Genomic DNA, 16,405 nt, shown 5'->3' on the forward strand with positions numbered 1-16,405 from the left:
CTATACTATGTCGAAAAAAAATGCCATTTTTCAAACATGTTGTAAAAACGTGCCATATGATGAAATAATGTAAAGGAGGGCGTGAAAAACACCCCAGAAAGGTTTTCTTTGAAAAAAAAATCATCATGAATTTTGGCGCCAAAAAAAACGCCTTACTATACTATGTCGAAAAAAAATGCCATTTTTCAAACATGTAAAAACGTGCCATATGCTGAAATAATGTAAAAGGGGGCGTGACAAACAGTCCAGAAAGGTTTTCTTTCAAAAAAAAATCATCATGAATTTTGGCGCCAAAAAAACGCCTTACTATACTATGTCGAAAAAAAATGCCATTTTTCAAACATGTTGTAAAAATGTGCCATATGATGAAATAATGTAAAAGAGGGCGTGAAAAACACTCCAGAAAGGTTTTCTGTGAAAAAAAAATCATCATGAATTTTGGCGCAAAAAAAACGCCTTACTATTCTATGTCGAAAAAAAAAGCCATTTTTCAAACATGTTGTTAAAACGTGCCATATGATGAAATAATGTAAAAGAGGGCGTGAAAAACACCCCAGAAAGGTTTTCTGTGAAAAAAAAATCATCATGAATTTTGGCGAAAAAAAAACGCCTTACTATTCTATGTCGAAAAAAAAATGCCATTTTTCAAACATGTTGTAAAAACGTGCCATATGATGAAATAATGTAAAAGAGGGCGTGAAAAACACCCCAGAAAGTTTTTCTGTGAAAAAAAAAATCATCATGAATTTTGGCGCAAAAAAAAACGCCTTACTATACTATGTCGAAAAAAAATGCCATTTTTCAAACAGGTTGTAAAAACGTGCCATATGATGACATAATGTAAAGGAGGCCGTGAAAAACACTCCAGAAAGATTTTCTGTGAAAAAAAAATCATCATGAATTTTGGCGAAAAAAAAACGCCTTACTATACTATGTCGAAAAAAAATGCCATTTTTCAACCATGTTGTAAAAACGTGCCATTTGATGAAATATTGTAAAGCAGGGCATGAAAAACAGTCCAGAAAGGTTTTCTTTCAAAAAAAAATCATCATGAATTTTGGCGCCAAAAAAACGCCTTACTATACTATGTCGAAAAAAAATGCCATTTTTCAAACATGTTGTAAAAACGTGCCATATGATGACATAATGTAAAGGAGGCCATGAAAAACACTCCAGAAAGGTTTTCTTTGAAAAAAAAATCATCATGAATTTTGGCGCAAAAAAAACGCCATAGTATACTATGTCGAAAAACAAATGCGATTTTTCAACATGTGATTTTTCGACTTTTTTATGACATACTATATACTATGACATACTATACGATGACATTTTTTACAACATACTATACTATGACATTTTCTTACCATATACTATACTATGACATTTTCCTACCACATACTACGACATACTATGACATACTATACTATGACTTTTTTACGGCATACTATACTATGATTTTTTTTACAACATGGTATACTATGACATTTTCTTACGACATTCTATACTATGATATATTGTACAACATATTAAATGCTAAAAAATTTTTACAACATACTATATTGTTTTTTTATGACATACTATACTATGATTCTTTTTACCACATACTATACTATGGCTTTTTTTTTTTTTTAACCACAGACTATATTATGACTTGTTTTGACATACTATACTATGACATTTTCTTACCACATACTATGACATTTTTTACCACATACTATACTATGACATTTTCTTACCACATACTATACTATGACTTTTTTTAACGGCATACTATACTATGACTTTTTTTTAACGACATACTATACTATGACATACTACACGATGACATCTTTTAGAAAATACTATACTATGGTTCTTTTTACAACATGGTATACTATGACATTTTCTTATGACATTCTATACTATATCTTTTACCGCATACTATACTATGACTTTTTTTAATGACATACTATACTATGACATTTTTTTACCACGTACTATACTATGACTTTTTTTTTACCACACACTATACTATGACATGTTTTACAACATACTAAATGCTAAAAAAAATTTACAAGATTCTATACTATGTTTTTTTTATGACATACTATACTATGGTTCTTTTACAACATACTATAGTATGACATGTACAACATACTATAACATTTTTTCACGGCATACTATACTATGATTTCTTTACCACTTACTATACTACAAAACTTTTCAACGACATACTATACTATGACATTTTTTACCACATGCTATACTATGACTTTTATCAACATACTATACTATGACTTTTTTACCACATACTATACAGTAACTGTGTATGTCGTAAGATAATGTCATAGTATAGTATGTTGTTAAAAAATCTCGAGAAAAATATCAATATATGTCATCAAGATGTCATAGTATGTCACAAAAAATGGCATAATACACTATGTTGTAAAAAAACTACATTTTTACACCATACTATACGATGTCTCGTTTTTATTGTATAAAACACTTTGTGTTGCATTCTCTTTGTATTAAACATGCTATTCAAATGAAGTCTGATTGATTGATTGAGTTGTAATTTTTGAGCACAATGGAAAACTTGACTGTAGAGAAGCATGACATCGAGAACAAGATAAACAATAACAGCACTAGAGGAGCTGAAACTTTAAACTGAAAGAGACAGAAAGAGTAAACAAGATCAAACCTGTGTCTGTTTTCTCGTTGGATCTCGTAGACGGAGATGTGCAGCGTTCTGTTGGCCCTCTGGCCCATCGTTAGTGTCTTATAGATGCGAAACTCCGCCGCTGTAACGGTTTCACCCTGAGGAAGAGGAGTCAGGTCGAAGCGAAACTCCTTCCAGTAAGGACGAGGCTGCAGCAGGTCACGCTCCTGCTCCACTGTAGAGACAGAAAAACACATTTCTGCTGGTTAGAGGAGCATTTCAGACAGGACTAAGACTTATTAAGACTCTCAAATAACATCAGCTTTTAAAACTTTGGTATATAATTTACGTACCATCACTGAACACATGATGGAGGCCTTTCAGACTCTGAACCTCAACTTTAGAGTGAAATCACTTATTGAAATGACACAAAAATGACAAATAACTTTAACAGTAAACAAGCCACCAGTAAAGAGGAGAACAGAGCTGTAATATAGACTTAAAATAACAGCCACTGGTGTCCATCTCCAAGGACTTTAAACCACAGCACAGTCTGCCTGCAACCAACCATTATTTCCACTGTTGATGATTCCGTAAATCGCTTTGTCAATAAAATGTCTGAAAGTGGTGAAAAATGTTAGTGTCTGTGAAAGCCTCAGCTGATAAATGTCTTGTTTGGTCCACAAGATATCCAGTTTAGAAAATCTGAAAATATTCACATTTCAGAAACTGGAAACAGAGAGTTTTGACTAAAAATCACTCAAACTGATTAACCGATGACCAAATCAGCTGTTTTTTAATTCATTGTTCATATTATTAGATAAACAATAATACAAACTATTCCAGCAGATGATATTCTCAGCGGTTAAAAGGCAACAACATGAGCTGACTGAAATCTGATGGGAATGTTAGTTTACAGCAGATGTTAGAGGAGAAAATGTGTTGATGAGGAGCAGCAGAGTGAAGGTGTGAAGAGATGACAGGAAATGAGTCCATGAAAAGGCCATGAAGGGACGAGAACAGAGCAGGAAGAAGAATTCACAAACTCGACTTCTGCAATTTATTCTATTATTATTAAACTCTTTCACTTGCTGATAAACTGTAAACTGTCACTCCTCCTCACAGAAATATTCTGTCTTTATATGTTCTAGTCAGATCACTAAGATCCTCCACTGCTATTTTAAATGCAATCTCTAAAAGTTCCAGTTCTGTTTTTGATATTAGAACGACAAACTTCCTCGGTATTTAAAAAAGAAAATGAAAGTCGACTCTTTTCAACCTGGTTTTCATTCAGAGTAATGTTAAACCTGAATGCTGTAACCTTCAACTTTGCTAAACGTTTGTGATATTTTAAAACACTCTTCATCTTTATGTAAACCTCATTTAAATATTTTTTATGTCTGTAATTTGTGCTGCTGCCTGTCTTGGTTCTTGTACAAAAGATTCTTGATTGCAATGAGAGTTTTGCTAGTTCAATGAAAAATGTATTATGTATGTATCTTAAACAGTGTTGTTGTTTAATGGTGTAATATAAATAAAATGGAAGTAAAAGTGGCACCAAACAACTTTGTTCCATAATAATTCTGATTATTATTTACATATAAATCACGCTGTGCATCATATATGAACACACTTCTATGTAAAAACCTTTAGAACACAAATGTAAACAAGAAAAGCACTCAGAGAGCGCAATACTCCGCCAAGGCTGCTCAGTCCTTGTATTATTTCTATGGGTAAGTCCCAATAAGTCCACAATGGTGGATTTGTAGTAGGATCACAATCATGTGATCGTCAGCAGGCAGCTGATGTAGTGTTCACTTGTTGTCATAGTTACAGTAACGCCGTGCCGCTATCTGGCAATGATACAGAAATCTTTAACAAATCTGTGGATCCAGACTATAAGCTACATCACTGCCAAGATCTAATGACTTGGTCCTTGTGTCATTTCTGACCTTCCCTGAAAATTTCATCCAAATCAGTTAGTCTGTTTTTGAGTAATGTTGCCAACAGACAGACAGACAGATTAACAGATGGACAATCGATCGCTACATAACTCCGCTGCATTCCTTGGTGGAGCAATAAAACTGAGACGTTTGTAAGTGACACTGCAGTTGAGAGAACGGCCCTTAAAGATCTCTATATATTGTAAAATTTACATGTTTGTTAAAATTTACATTTTGAAAACATGATCGTGTGTGCAAATGTGTTCAAGGCTGTTCATGGTTATGCCCCCTCACCTCTCAAGTTTTTTTTTCATTGCACTCCTGGAAATACTACCAGGACAACAAGGGCTTCTTCTAGGGGGCAGTGTTGCATCTCTTTATGTAAAATTGCCTTTGGACAATCAGCTTTTTCCTCCAAAGCAACAACGTGATGGAATGAGCGCTGCACTGAACTACAGACAAAAACGGATTTTAAGGACTTTCTACAGAGACAAAAAATGGATCTAGAGAAACCAAACTTGTCAGAACTGACAGTCCTTGAAATGACTTCTTTTAACTATGTAAATGTGAGAATGTGACATCCTTTTTTAAAAATGTGATGCATTGCTTTTTCTACCTTATCTTTTTTGTTTCTTTCCTGCTTCAGGGACTGCAGACGGAAACTAGTATGCCATAATCTGGCACAGAGTATCTTTACCTTGTGTTTAATGTTCTTCTGTACATGGTCCCTGTCTAATAAACTAATAAAATAATAATAATTCCAACAAGTTTAACAGATAGCCCCATAAAACGTCTCCAGTTAATAAGTTAGACAGTTAATTTTTGCCATACTAGTTTTCTGAAATGGTTTGTTTAGATATGCAAATGAGGGATTTTCTTATTAAGTTACGCTAATTTGCGTAAACTATGAAGTGCAGTCAAAAAAATGAATTAAAATGAAACTTTAATGTGTATTTTGGATGTTTTGCATCACTAGTCTGAAAGAAGACCAGTGCTGTAAGTACAGTATTAATATAAATAGTAAACGGCTACTTTCCACCACATGCTGTCTGTGGACATGCCGTTAAATGGAGCATTAATTAACCCAGACAGACTGTTGGTGAAGCATTAAAACTACTTTCTCTCTTAAAACACACCAGCAGGCTTCATCATCACAAACATGTAAAGTTAAAACAGACCAACAACAGATAAAAACATCAAACAGCTGCTCACAGTGAAGCAAACAGACAAACATACCTGAGTGAAACTGGAGGAAGGACACTTAAAAAATGCACAAATTGTTTGTTCAGCAGTGAAACATGTTGCAGGTTTGTGTGGAACTTTGTTTGCCGTGTTTGTGTTGCCTACTGATGAGCTGCAGGTGTGCAGAGAAGCAGCTACACTGTAAAAAAAATCTGAAATTTTACTGAATTTTTCCTTTTGTTTTTCAGATGTTAACACACAAAAGCTGCAAAAACAGACAGTGGATTACATGTTCAATGGAAAATAAAGCATAGATTTATATGTTAAGTTGTGCAAACTGTAAAACATCAATTTTTAAAACAATTTTACATATTTCTCTGTATTGTGAAATTACAAATAACATCTTGTAAAACTCAGACATCACTATTAATTTTCACATGTAGTAATCATTTTTGAAACTGTTATTTTACTGTTTGTTTAATTTTACTGTTAAATTACCGATAATATCGACTAAAATCACAGAGAAAAGGTATTAATTTACACATTAACTCTAAAAAAAACAGGCCAAAACTGTAAATAACATTCACAAAAACAAAAGCATCTGTATTTTTTTTTTATCAAATTACACAATATTTACTGTATTTAAATCAGATAAACACATCATTATTTTTCGCACATTTTTGCCATTATTTAAAAGAAACAATACGTATATTAAGGAAATTGCAAAATGAATTTTAACTGCTATTTTACTGATTTTCCTCTTTCTGTTGAATTACAGACACTGACCAGTAAATTCATAGGAAAAAAGTTCTAATTTACATGTTGACTGTAAAAAAAAAGGCCAGAACTGTAAATAATGTCCCCATCAAATAAACATGTTTTTGCAAATGATAATTCTTCCTTTTTACAATGTGACCATAACCTTACACTTTTTGACTGTATTTAATTCAGCAAAAAATATGATGACGTTGTAGATATTTGCTGTTGTTGGACAGTTTTTGAAGGGTGGAGCCAGAAGGAGCCACATTCTCCACAAACTGAAGCCGGACTGCTTCACAGGAACAGCAGTAAAGCAGGTTACGGAGCCACTGATAGAACTGATCCTGTACATGCTTTTATCAGCTACAGTGTGGATGGAGGTTCAACTGTGGATGGAGTTGTAGTAAAGAGTGTTGGGATGAAACCATACCTGGATTACTCTGTCAGCTTCAACTAGAGATGGAAAATATCGAGGCATTTATTTAACTGATCTTATCAGTATGAACTTTAAGCCCAATACCATGTTTGTAATGTACTGATATTGTTGTTCACGTCAACACAAACATTATTTGGGCCACAGTGAATTAACCCTCCTGTTGTCCTCATTTACAGGCACCAAAAAATATTGTTTCCTTGTCTAAGAAAAAATGCCAAAATTCAGCAAAAAAATTCCACAAATTTCTGAAAATTTGCAAAACCTTCAGGAAGAAAATTCCAACAATTCCTTAAAAGTTTTATTGTAAAAAAAAAAAAAAAATCCCACAAATTTGGCAAGAAAATATTTTTCAAAAAATGAGTAAAAATCTTCCAAAAAAATCCTAAAAATATCTAAAGTGATTACATATGTATCAATAAAATTTCTAATATTTTCTTTAAGAACATTCACAAAAAAAATCAACCAAAATCCAGCAAAATTTGCTGGATTTTGGTTGATTTTTTTGTGAATGTTCTTAAGAAACATTTTTAACATTTCTTTTTTTCCACCACAAAATGTTCAAAAATTTCCCAAAAATGTTGAAAATGTGGACATCAGAAGTTTCACTGAGAAAATATAAATTTTTTTCCACATCTTCAAACTTTAAACCGGGTCAATTTTGACCCGCAGGACAACACGAGGGTTAAATGAGGTAGAAAAACCTTTGACAACCACTGATTACAATAAAACAAATCTGGTTAAGATATCTTATCAACTGCGTTTGTAATAAATTCTTAAAATTGCAAAGAGACTTTATGGACAGCCTGTATATATAAGGACTTAGATCAGATCGAAAGCAAAAACACTCGATCAGGACATCTTCAATGCAGACCCTTTATGACCTATTTCTGTGTGAAGAGGTTGCCCACACCTCATGTAAAAACAGAAGCGTCTATGAAGTGAGTTTTATTGGGGAAAATAATGCTGGATTGTTGTATTTACAGATGCCAGATATTAAAAGCGACGGAACCAGGACTCCCTGCTTTTAGCCACAACCAACAGAAACCCAACTGAGTGGAAAAATGCAGCCTGTTAGAGAAGGACATGTAAACGCAGAGGCGAACACACACCTCCTCCACCAAATCCAAACCCAATCAGTGAGCATGTGTCCTGGTGAAACCCTGAACAGACACGAAGCAGCTCTGGTCAGCGGGGTTTGGCAGCGCACACACATGCAAACACACCAAGTCTGGATTCACGGTAAATAGAGATACTCAGGACAGGACTCCCCCGATGGGCTGGGCTCATATCAGCACACACACTGTGCAGTAATTAGAGACACTTAGTGCCCTGAACCACAGCAGCTGCTCAGCACACACACCACTAATTGCAGGCCCGACCGGTATTTTTAGAGCTGCTCCTCCACAGCAGTATTTTCATCTCGCTTCGGACCGTTTGCGTTTTTTTTTTCTCGCCGTGTGTCAGTGGGGCCTTTAATTCCAACCAGCTGTGTCTTCCCATTACATATGCGTAGGAACACACACCCTCCAACGTTCGACTCAACTCGCATGAACTACACACACATCAGTTATTGGAATAAATCTACAGCTGACATCCAAAACACACAAGTAAGAAACAACATGTGGACTGATATAATTCTTAGGACGTGTTTATCTGCACTTTTATGCACTTCTGATGAGGTTTTAAGGGTTTTAGCATCAAATAAATTTCAAAAGCGAACCCTGCCGTGCCACTATTAAGCTCTGAGTCACCTTTGTTTACGGAGTCTCGGTGGTTTCTGGAGGATGAGATGTTTTGTTTCGGCAGCGTTGACTGATAAATTTCAGGGTGCATTTTCTCTCTCCATAACAGAGCAGCGTTAGGTAAAGGAAACCCTTCATTTGGAGCATTAAAGACCCCGAACAGAGAGCAGACGATGTTTCCCACGACGGCCCGGCTGCACTTCAACGTCACAAACCCAGAGAGGCAGGAGGAAGGAAGTGGACAGGAGGATGTTTAAAGTTGGTGTTCTGACGGACCGATAGGCATCAGTTAGACTGCTGAGCATCTGATCGAGGCACAGACGACCACACAGAGTCGGCAGCAGGATTTCTTACATAATTACACCTCATTAAGCGTTTTGATAAATTGGTAAATTGTGTGTGGCCTGTAAGATGCCAGAAATCGAACCTCAGAAAGGTTCAGTGGTCAAACAACTTATTCAAACTCCTTATTTATCGAACCATGCAGCAAAACTCCTACACTGTAAAATTAATATATATATTTTTTTATAAATCCTATAAAACAGTCTGGCAACAAGGACGCCAGAAAGAATAGGTTTGGAAAAAGGGTGAAATATTGTTAAAAAAAACGAAAACAAAAAAAAAAAAACTGTGAAAATAATATAATTTTTTTGTCATGTCAAATATAGTAAAAATGTAATTGTATAGTCACACATTGTAAAAGTGTTTATTTGCAAAACTACAATTCTTTTTAATTTTTACAGTTTTGATCTGGTTTTTGTTCGTTTGTCATTTTACTAGTTATCTATAATTTAACAAAACAGAGAGAATCTGTAAAAAAATAAATAAAAGAAAAATCAAAGAACAGCAACAAAACTAAGCCAAAACAAATAAACAAAAAAATTGTAGGTGAATAAATGATTTACTATTTTTCAGTCCTTAATATTCATTATTTTTTTTCCCAAATAGTGGAAAATATCTGTAGAATAATTATTTTATTTGATTTAAATGCATCAAAAATAATGTAATTTTACTGTCAAACATTATAAAAGAATGAATTACATTTGATAAAAATACAGATTTTTTTGATGTGGGCATATTTGTTTGTTTTTTACAGTTAAGTAAATTAATATTATCTTTAATTTGACAAACAGGGAAAATATGTAAAATAATAGCAAATTGTTTAAAAGAAGGAATTAAAAACTGTTAACAGAAGGTGTTGACTGGAAAAAAAAAAGCAAAAGCACTAAAAAGTTCTCCAAATGTCCACTTGAGGCTCCAAAAATGAGTAAAACCCTGATAAAGCTCAATGTTAAATAGTCCAACTTTACAGCAGAAATAAACATTTTTACATCTTGATACAAAAACAGGTTTGGTCTCTATAGTTACTTTTACTGTTTGACAACTGGACAAGGATTGAATTTGCATACAACTCGCTTGTTTAAGTTACATTAAGACATAAAGTAATTGGATATTTAAGGGTGTTGGCGCTCTAACTAACAGATGGCTGCCATCAGGAGGACAGTTCAGGGCCTCAGCTCCACATCTTTGCTCAGTTGTGGATTATTTGGGAGTTAACCTTTGATTACAGGCTCCTGTGGACACCCATGGATGTGAAGTTGTTCTTATTATACAACTTTTGGAGTCCACTTCTGTTGCACACATGTGCAACAGAAGTGGAAAGAGTTGTTCTTCTATAATCTGCACGCTCTTCTAAGTAGAACATTATTGTCTTTGTAGCACTATGGACGCTAAATTGCTGCACTTTGGATGGAATTTCTAGGATTTGGACCTGGAGATGATCATAGTTTTGTCACGTCGACCCTCATAGATCCTCAATGTGAAAAGTATAAAACCACTGTTAGGAGTGGCCTCACTGAGCTTCAAAACTACTGTTCAGGAAACCTACAGCTGAATTCATGGAGGGTTCGTCCATCTTTAGATACAGTCAATGTGTCTGACAATCTGTTCACACTCAAAGATTCAAACTAGATAAAAAAACAACAGGAGCAGGAAATCTTCACATTTGAGAAGCTGAAACAAGCAAATTCCAGGCATTTCTTTGCTCATTAAATCTCATTTACTAGACTAATCAGTTAGTTTACTGATTATTTTTACTTTTTCAGGTGACAAATTAAAGGAAAAACCTAAACTCTTGGCTTTGTTATGCTGTTGGGGGCATTTAGCTGCAAAGGTTGGATCCACTTGTCCACAATAAAGGACAAATTAGTGCAAATCAACACAAAGTCTCTTATGGAGTAACAATGCTCCCATCTATAGGTCATGAGGAGCCACTGAATGGTATGAAAATGACCTGTATTATCAGCTACGACCTAGTTACTAGATTTGAACCCAACAGAAAACCTACAGGAGTCATTGGACCAACATTCTCCACTACCATCACCAAAACACCAAATGAGGGAACATCTTTTGGTTTAATGACGTTTATCCGTCCAGTAGAGTTTCAGAAACTTAAGACATCAAGCAGAGGAGCAGTTCTGGTAACATTTTAACTGATTTTACCTTTAGTTTGTCACCCACCAGTAGTACAGACTCCCTGCTTGGAAGTACTAGCAATTATATCCAGGTACTTAAAGACCACGTCACAATAGGCTGGTAAAATGCTAAAAGTCTATTACTCCCTATTGATATTATGAGATGTACACTACCATTCAAAAGTTTGGGGTCATTTGGAAATGTCCTCATTTTTGAAAGAAAAGCCATTTTTCAATGAAGATAACATTAAATGAATCAGAAATCCAGTCTAGACATTGTTAATGTGGTAAATGACTATTCTAACTGGAAACAGCTGATTTTTAATGGAATATCTCCATAGAGGTACAGAGGAACATTTCCAGCAACCATCACTCCTGTGTTCTAATGCTACATTGTGTTAGCTAATGGTGTTGAAAGGCTCATTGATGATTAGAAAACCCTTGTGCAGTTATGTTAGCACATGAATAAAGGTGTGAGTTTTCATGGAAAACATGAAATTGTCTGGGTGACCCCAAACTTTTGAACAGTAATGTATGAATTTTGGAGACCTTAATTAGCTTGAATCTCTTTAGCTGACGTGAACAAGCAGAAAGTGATCTATACTGTTTACTAATCAACTCCTGTACTTTATCAATCGTGGTCCTAAAGATCCTCTCAGCACTGGGATGGTTTCCAGCAGCAGCAGTGATTCGAGGCAGCTGGATGCAGGAATGCTGAGCAGAAATGGAAACGTACCGATATAGTTCAGCCATCCTGACAGCGGCTTTAATCCTCTCGGAGTTTGTGGAAATTTGCACAGCGGAGAGCAAACTAAAAATGTTGGTAGCAGCTACATGTCACTGACAGTGTCATCAAGTCCGCACACGGTATAATTTCATCCTTTTACAGTTTGTAGCCAAACCTCCGAGTCGAAGCCCGACGGTAAAAATGTTCTCTAATTAAGGTTAAAGGAACAGTCTGACATTCTGGGGGAAAACTCTTACATGCCTTTTTGCTGTATGGTAAATGAGAAGATTGATACTGTTAGCTGCTCAGCGCACAAGTAGCCTGGATGCATCTGAAGGCAATAAAATCAGATTAACGGCAACTCTAAAGATCCCTAATTAACACATTATATGTTGTTTGTTCAAAACTGGAAAAGGCAGTTTTCTTTTGGCTTCCTAGTCCAAAAAGTCCACACTAACTTCTCAGCATATTGTAATTACAAAGGAACTGATTTCTGCACTTTTTCTGGCTTCATTATTCAGGCTTTAGAGAGAAGATCTACAACACCACTCATCAAGTACTTACAATGCAGTCTTGAAATCCTTCCTCAGACAGTTTTACCACTATTTGCACCACAAACAATGTGAGTTTTGGGCTACTGTGGGGCCACAGTATTACATGTAAATCCCCACCAATCAGTTAGAACCGAGAAAGCTTCTTGGAAAAGATGTTAAACGTCTTCAAGAACCAAAAAATAAAGTATAGTTACGTTCTTCTTAACCCCTACATGCAAAAAGGTTGCTAACTCGATCCCCTCGTCTTCCCAAAATACCAAATTGTTCCTTCAAGCTGTGATATTTTTGCATGCTTTAATTTTAAGATCTTTTTTGCTTGTTCTGTTCTCTCCATGTTCAACACACATAAAGTCAACATTGTACATCCCACCACTATATCTGGCTATAATGTGCATCTTAGTACAAAAGAGTACAAAAATCTTGCTATTTTGATTGACATTTCAATATTACGTGTCCAAACTTATGACAAAAACAGTTTCTTTTACAGGAATAAATCATGTTTCCCAAAGAAAAATGATTGAGGCAACTTTTCTATCCATGTTCGACTGTGTCATTTTATACATTTATACTTATGCTGTACTCAGTCTCTGTAAGATGTGGTAGAAACTGTGTCCTACTTGTTTATTTATAAGGCGTTCCTTGAATTTTTATATGTCACAGACTCATACATTGCAGGCAGTGAAATGCAAAGTAAATATTTCACAAGCTGTGCAATAACAAGAATATTCATATATTAAAAATGTGGTTCTATCCTCAGGTCAGCTGAGCTTTCTAATTAACGCGTTTGCTTTTAATATTTCCATTAACATTGCTATCCAAATTTGTTATTTGTGTGCCTACACTTTTATATACTTACAGGGCTCCACGTTACACGTTAACTACAAAAATAACCTTTTTTTTTTGCTAGACATAGAGTTACAATATAGTTTGAATGCCATAAATCATTTAAAAAGAAATTTACTGTAATTATTTTTTGGATTATTTTATAAAACTTGGAAAAAAGTGGACCCTACCTGTTAAAACTTTTTCAAAAGACCGCAGGTGCCTCTAGATACTCCACATAGATATTTTACTACTTACATTATTAATTTGCTTCCAAACTCTCCTCTCCCTGTCTAAACACTGCCTGCTGTTCAACCGAAAGTTGCTGAATTTTTGTCACGTGACTGTTGGTCGCAGCTGAGTCACTCATGACTTCCTGGTTGTGCCAAGGAATGCAGAATGTTTTTGTTTTTAGCACAATGTGTTCAGTGCAAATGATTTATTTTTGGCTGATTTTGGAAGGAGACCTGATTTTGATGAAATATCACGATTTTAAGCAAAATTTTGGTAAAATTTGTAGAAGTCACACATACAAAGACCGTTGGAAAGTTGGATGATAACTTCTGTTTCTACAGTTTCTGGCTGATAAATGGTGTCATTTTGGTGATTTTTACAGCTAACATGCCTGTCAATCCCTCTGGCAGGTTTCATAAGTTGAACCGTCTTCATGGCTTTTGGACTCACCGAGGTTGACGAAGCTCATCACGGTGTCGGCCTCGCTCACCACCGTCCCCAGCGGCGGTGTGTGGGTGCTGAGGGTCGGCAGGGCGGCGTGGTTCACCTGAGTCGTCCCCGGGAACTTCCCCACGCCGGGTCCGTTCACAATAATCTCGTTGCCGTCGTCCTCGCCGTCCACCGACATAGCGTGGTAAAGGTCCAGCATGAAGAGCGGTGCCGAGGAGGGCGGCCTCAGCGGCGGGTGGGGTCTGGGTCGCCCCGGCAGGCCCAGGATGCTCAGGATCTCCTTCTGCATCTCCTTCTTCTCGCGTCCGCTGAGCCTCCTGAAGCTGGAGTGGACCACGGCCTCGGCCTGCTGGCTCCACAGGGGCAGGTAGAGCAGCAGCAGCAGGGGCAGCAGCAGCAGCGTCCTGGGGGGGAGGCTGGATGAAGACCTGCCCTGCTGCTGGTTCATCTTACAGCACAGGCAGGACACACCACAGCAGGCCATGAGTCCTCTGCTCTGCTGCAAAATCAAAGTTTTGAAGTCACAAATAATCTGCTGTGGGTGATTACTCCTCCACTGCTCCCAGTCTGACCAGCACAGCGTCGCCTCCTCGCTCCAGTTTGACTGTTTCAGACAAATACAGCTGATTTATGGCTGATGTGTTTAGAGTCTCGCTGTGTTTACCGCCTTAAACTGCCTCTGTTTATCTCTCCCTCCCTCCTCGCCTTCCTCTCCACCTTCTCTAATCTGGAGGAAGAAGAAAAGCCTCCTCTCATCCACTCCGGCTTCACCTCTCAGTGGTGCAGCAGCAGAAACAGAGATAATGAGAGTGAGAGCATAATTACAAGCTGTTTTTCTGCTCTGTTTTGAATATAGACAAACACTGTGGATGATTGCTGCCGGCTTTGAAGCTGCAGGATGGAAACCAATTTCAGTGATGAGCAGGTGCTGCAGGAGAGAACTCTGAGCGCTGTGTCATCAGGTTTCTCTCAGTTTTCCTTCACGGCACGAAGAAATAAAGTTGTTCACACCTGCAGAGTCAAACCTCGGGAGGATCCTCGGCTGGAAGCTTTTATTCCGTCATCCTGCGGCTCTCATTCATCCGTTCAGCCGCCCACACGTCTCCAGGGCTCCAGATGTCTTAATCCAATTTATGAAAACGGAAAGAGTTTCCCGATTGCAGCTCGGCAGAGGTTTGTCCTTCAGCTCAGTTGGAGCTGCTCTGCTGCTCGAAGCCTCAGCAGTTGTTCAAAACCAGCAGGGAGTTTCCCTCCAGCCTCCTCCTCTTTCAAGTCCTTCAGCTTCCATCTGATCAGCCTCCTCCCTCCCAGTGGTCTCTTAGGGAGACCTCATCCTCTCTCCTCCTGACCTCCACCCATCTATCTCTCATGACTGCTTCCTTTCATTGCTGCTCCAGTTTGTTGGCGGCTGAGCGGGAAGGACGTCCAGTGGCCTGATGCCCCGTTTAACCGTGAAAGTTCTCCACACAACCAGTCAGAGCAGGGATTTTCCTACAGGGAGGAATTTCTGGCATCTTCCAAAAGGTTTTAATCCATGCTGAAGGAAAATCACCAACATTAGAATGATAAGAATTCAGAATAAAAATGGTTTTGTTATTTAGGAGGTAATTTATTCAAGTTTAACAAACATTCAGGCGCCCCTGTAGCTCCAGTGGTTGAGCAGGCGACTCATAAACAAACTTTAAACAAGGTCTATAGTCCTGATGCAGCGGTCATGGGATCGAGTCCAACCTATGGTCATGTTCTGCAGGTCCTTCCCCTACTCTTCTCCCTACGTTTCCTGTCTCTCTCCACCTTCAAACTATAATAAAGGCTAAAAAGCTTAACATTTTTGTTTGTCAAATGGTTAGAAATAACAAGAAAATGCACAGATTTCTGTCAAATAAATGAAGACTGGCTTTACTGATTTTGCTTGATGTCATGCAAAGTTAGCAAAACCCGTTTCCAGACGTTAAAAAAATAATGGATATTAGCAGCTAAATAAAAAATGCTGCTCGAAATAAGTCAAATGCAGCTCAAAAATAGAAAAAAATGAATGTTTTTCTTTGAACATCCCATCATTTATCATGAAAAACGAGAAGAGTTGGACCAACTTGGAAACAAGCATTTAATTCATTTTATCCAAATCAAGTAACATCAGAACCACTAGTTTAGATCAGAGCTACTTAAATCATTTCATTCCTGAGAATCACTGCAACTTAATTTGAAGGAAAGTTTACTTGAAGGAGGAGGATGAGGCTTCCGGAATCAGTAACCTCTCTTAAATCACTTCTGGAAACCCACTTCAGAAGTGATTTAAGAAGTTTGCTTTAAGCTTTATTTAGTTCTAGTGTTTTGTTCTGTATTATGTCCTGTTTATTTTAGATGTTTTCTCTTATTTTACTTTTAGCTGCCTGGTTCTTTGGTGTGATGTCATCTCTAATCCTCTATTTTTTATTATTAAT

At 36.9% G+C, this 16,405-nt stretch overlaps 1 protein-coding gene across 1 annotated transcript in view; it reads right to left on the minus strand.

Moving 5' to 3' along the window:
* The window catches only part of bmp8a (bone morphogenetic protein 8a), a 25,948-nt gene extending 10,728 nt beyond the window's left edge, over positions 1-15,220 (minus strand). Inside the window, exons 1-2 of the mRNA XM_055017611.1 lie at positions 13,962-15,220; positions 2,681-2,873 (exon numbers count right to left, since the gene is read on the minus strand). Coding sequence (XP_054873586.1) covers positions 2,681-2,873; positions 13,962-14,445 — 677 coding nt within the window. The 5' untranslated portion in view covers positions 14,446-15,220. The remainder of the gene's footprint in view (positions 1-2,680; positions 2,874-13,961) is intronic.
* Between the last annotated feature and the right edge of the window lie 1,185 nt (positions 15,221-16,405).

This window comes from Amphiprion ocellaris, chromosome 15, assembly GCF_022539595.1.
Source record: "Amphiprion ocellaris isolate individual 3 ecotype Okinawa chromosome 15, ASM2253959v1, whole genome shotgun sequence".
Lineage (NCBI taxonomy): Eukaryota > Metazoa > Chordata > Actinopteri > Pomacentridae > Amphiprion > Amphiprion ocellaris.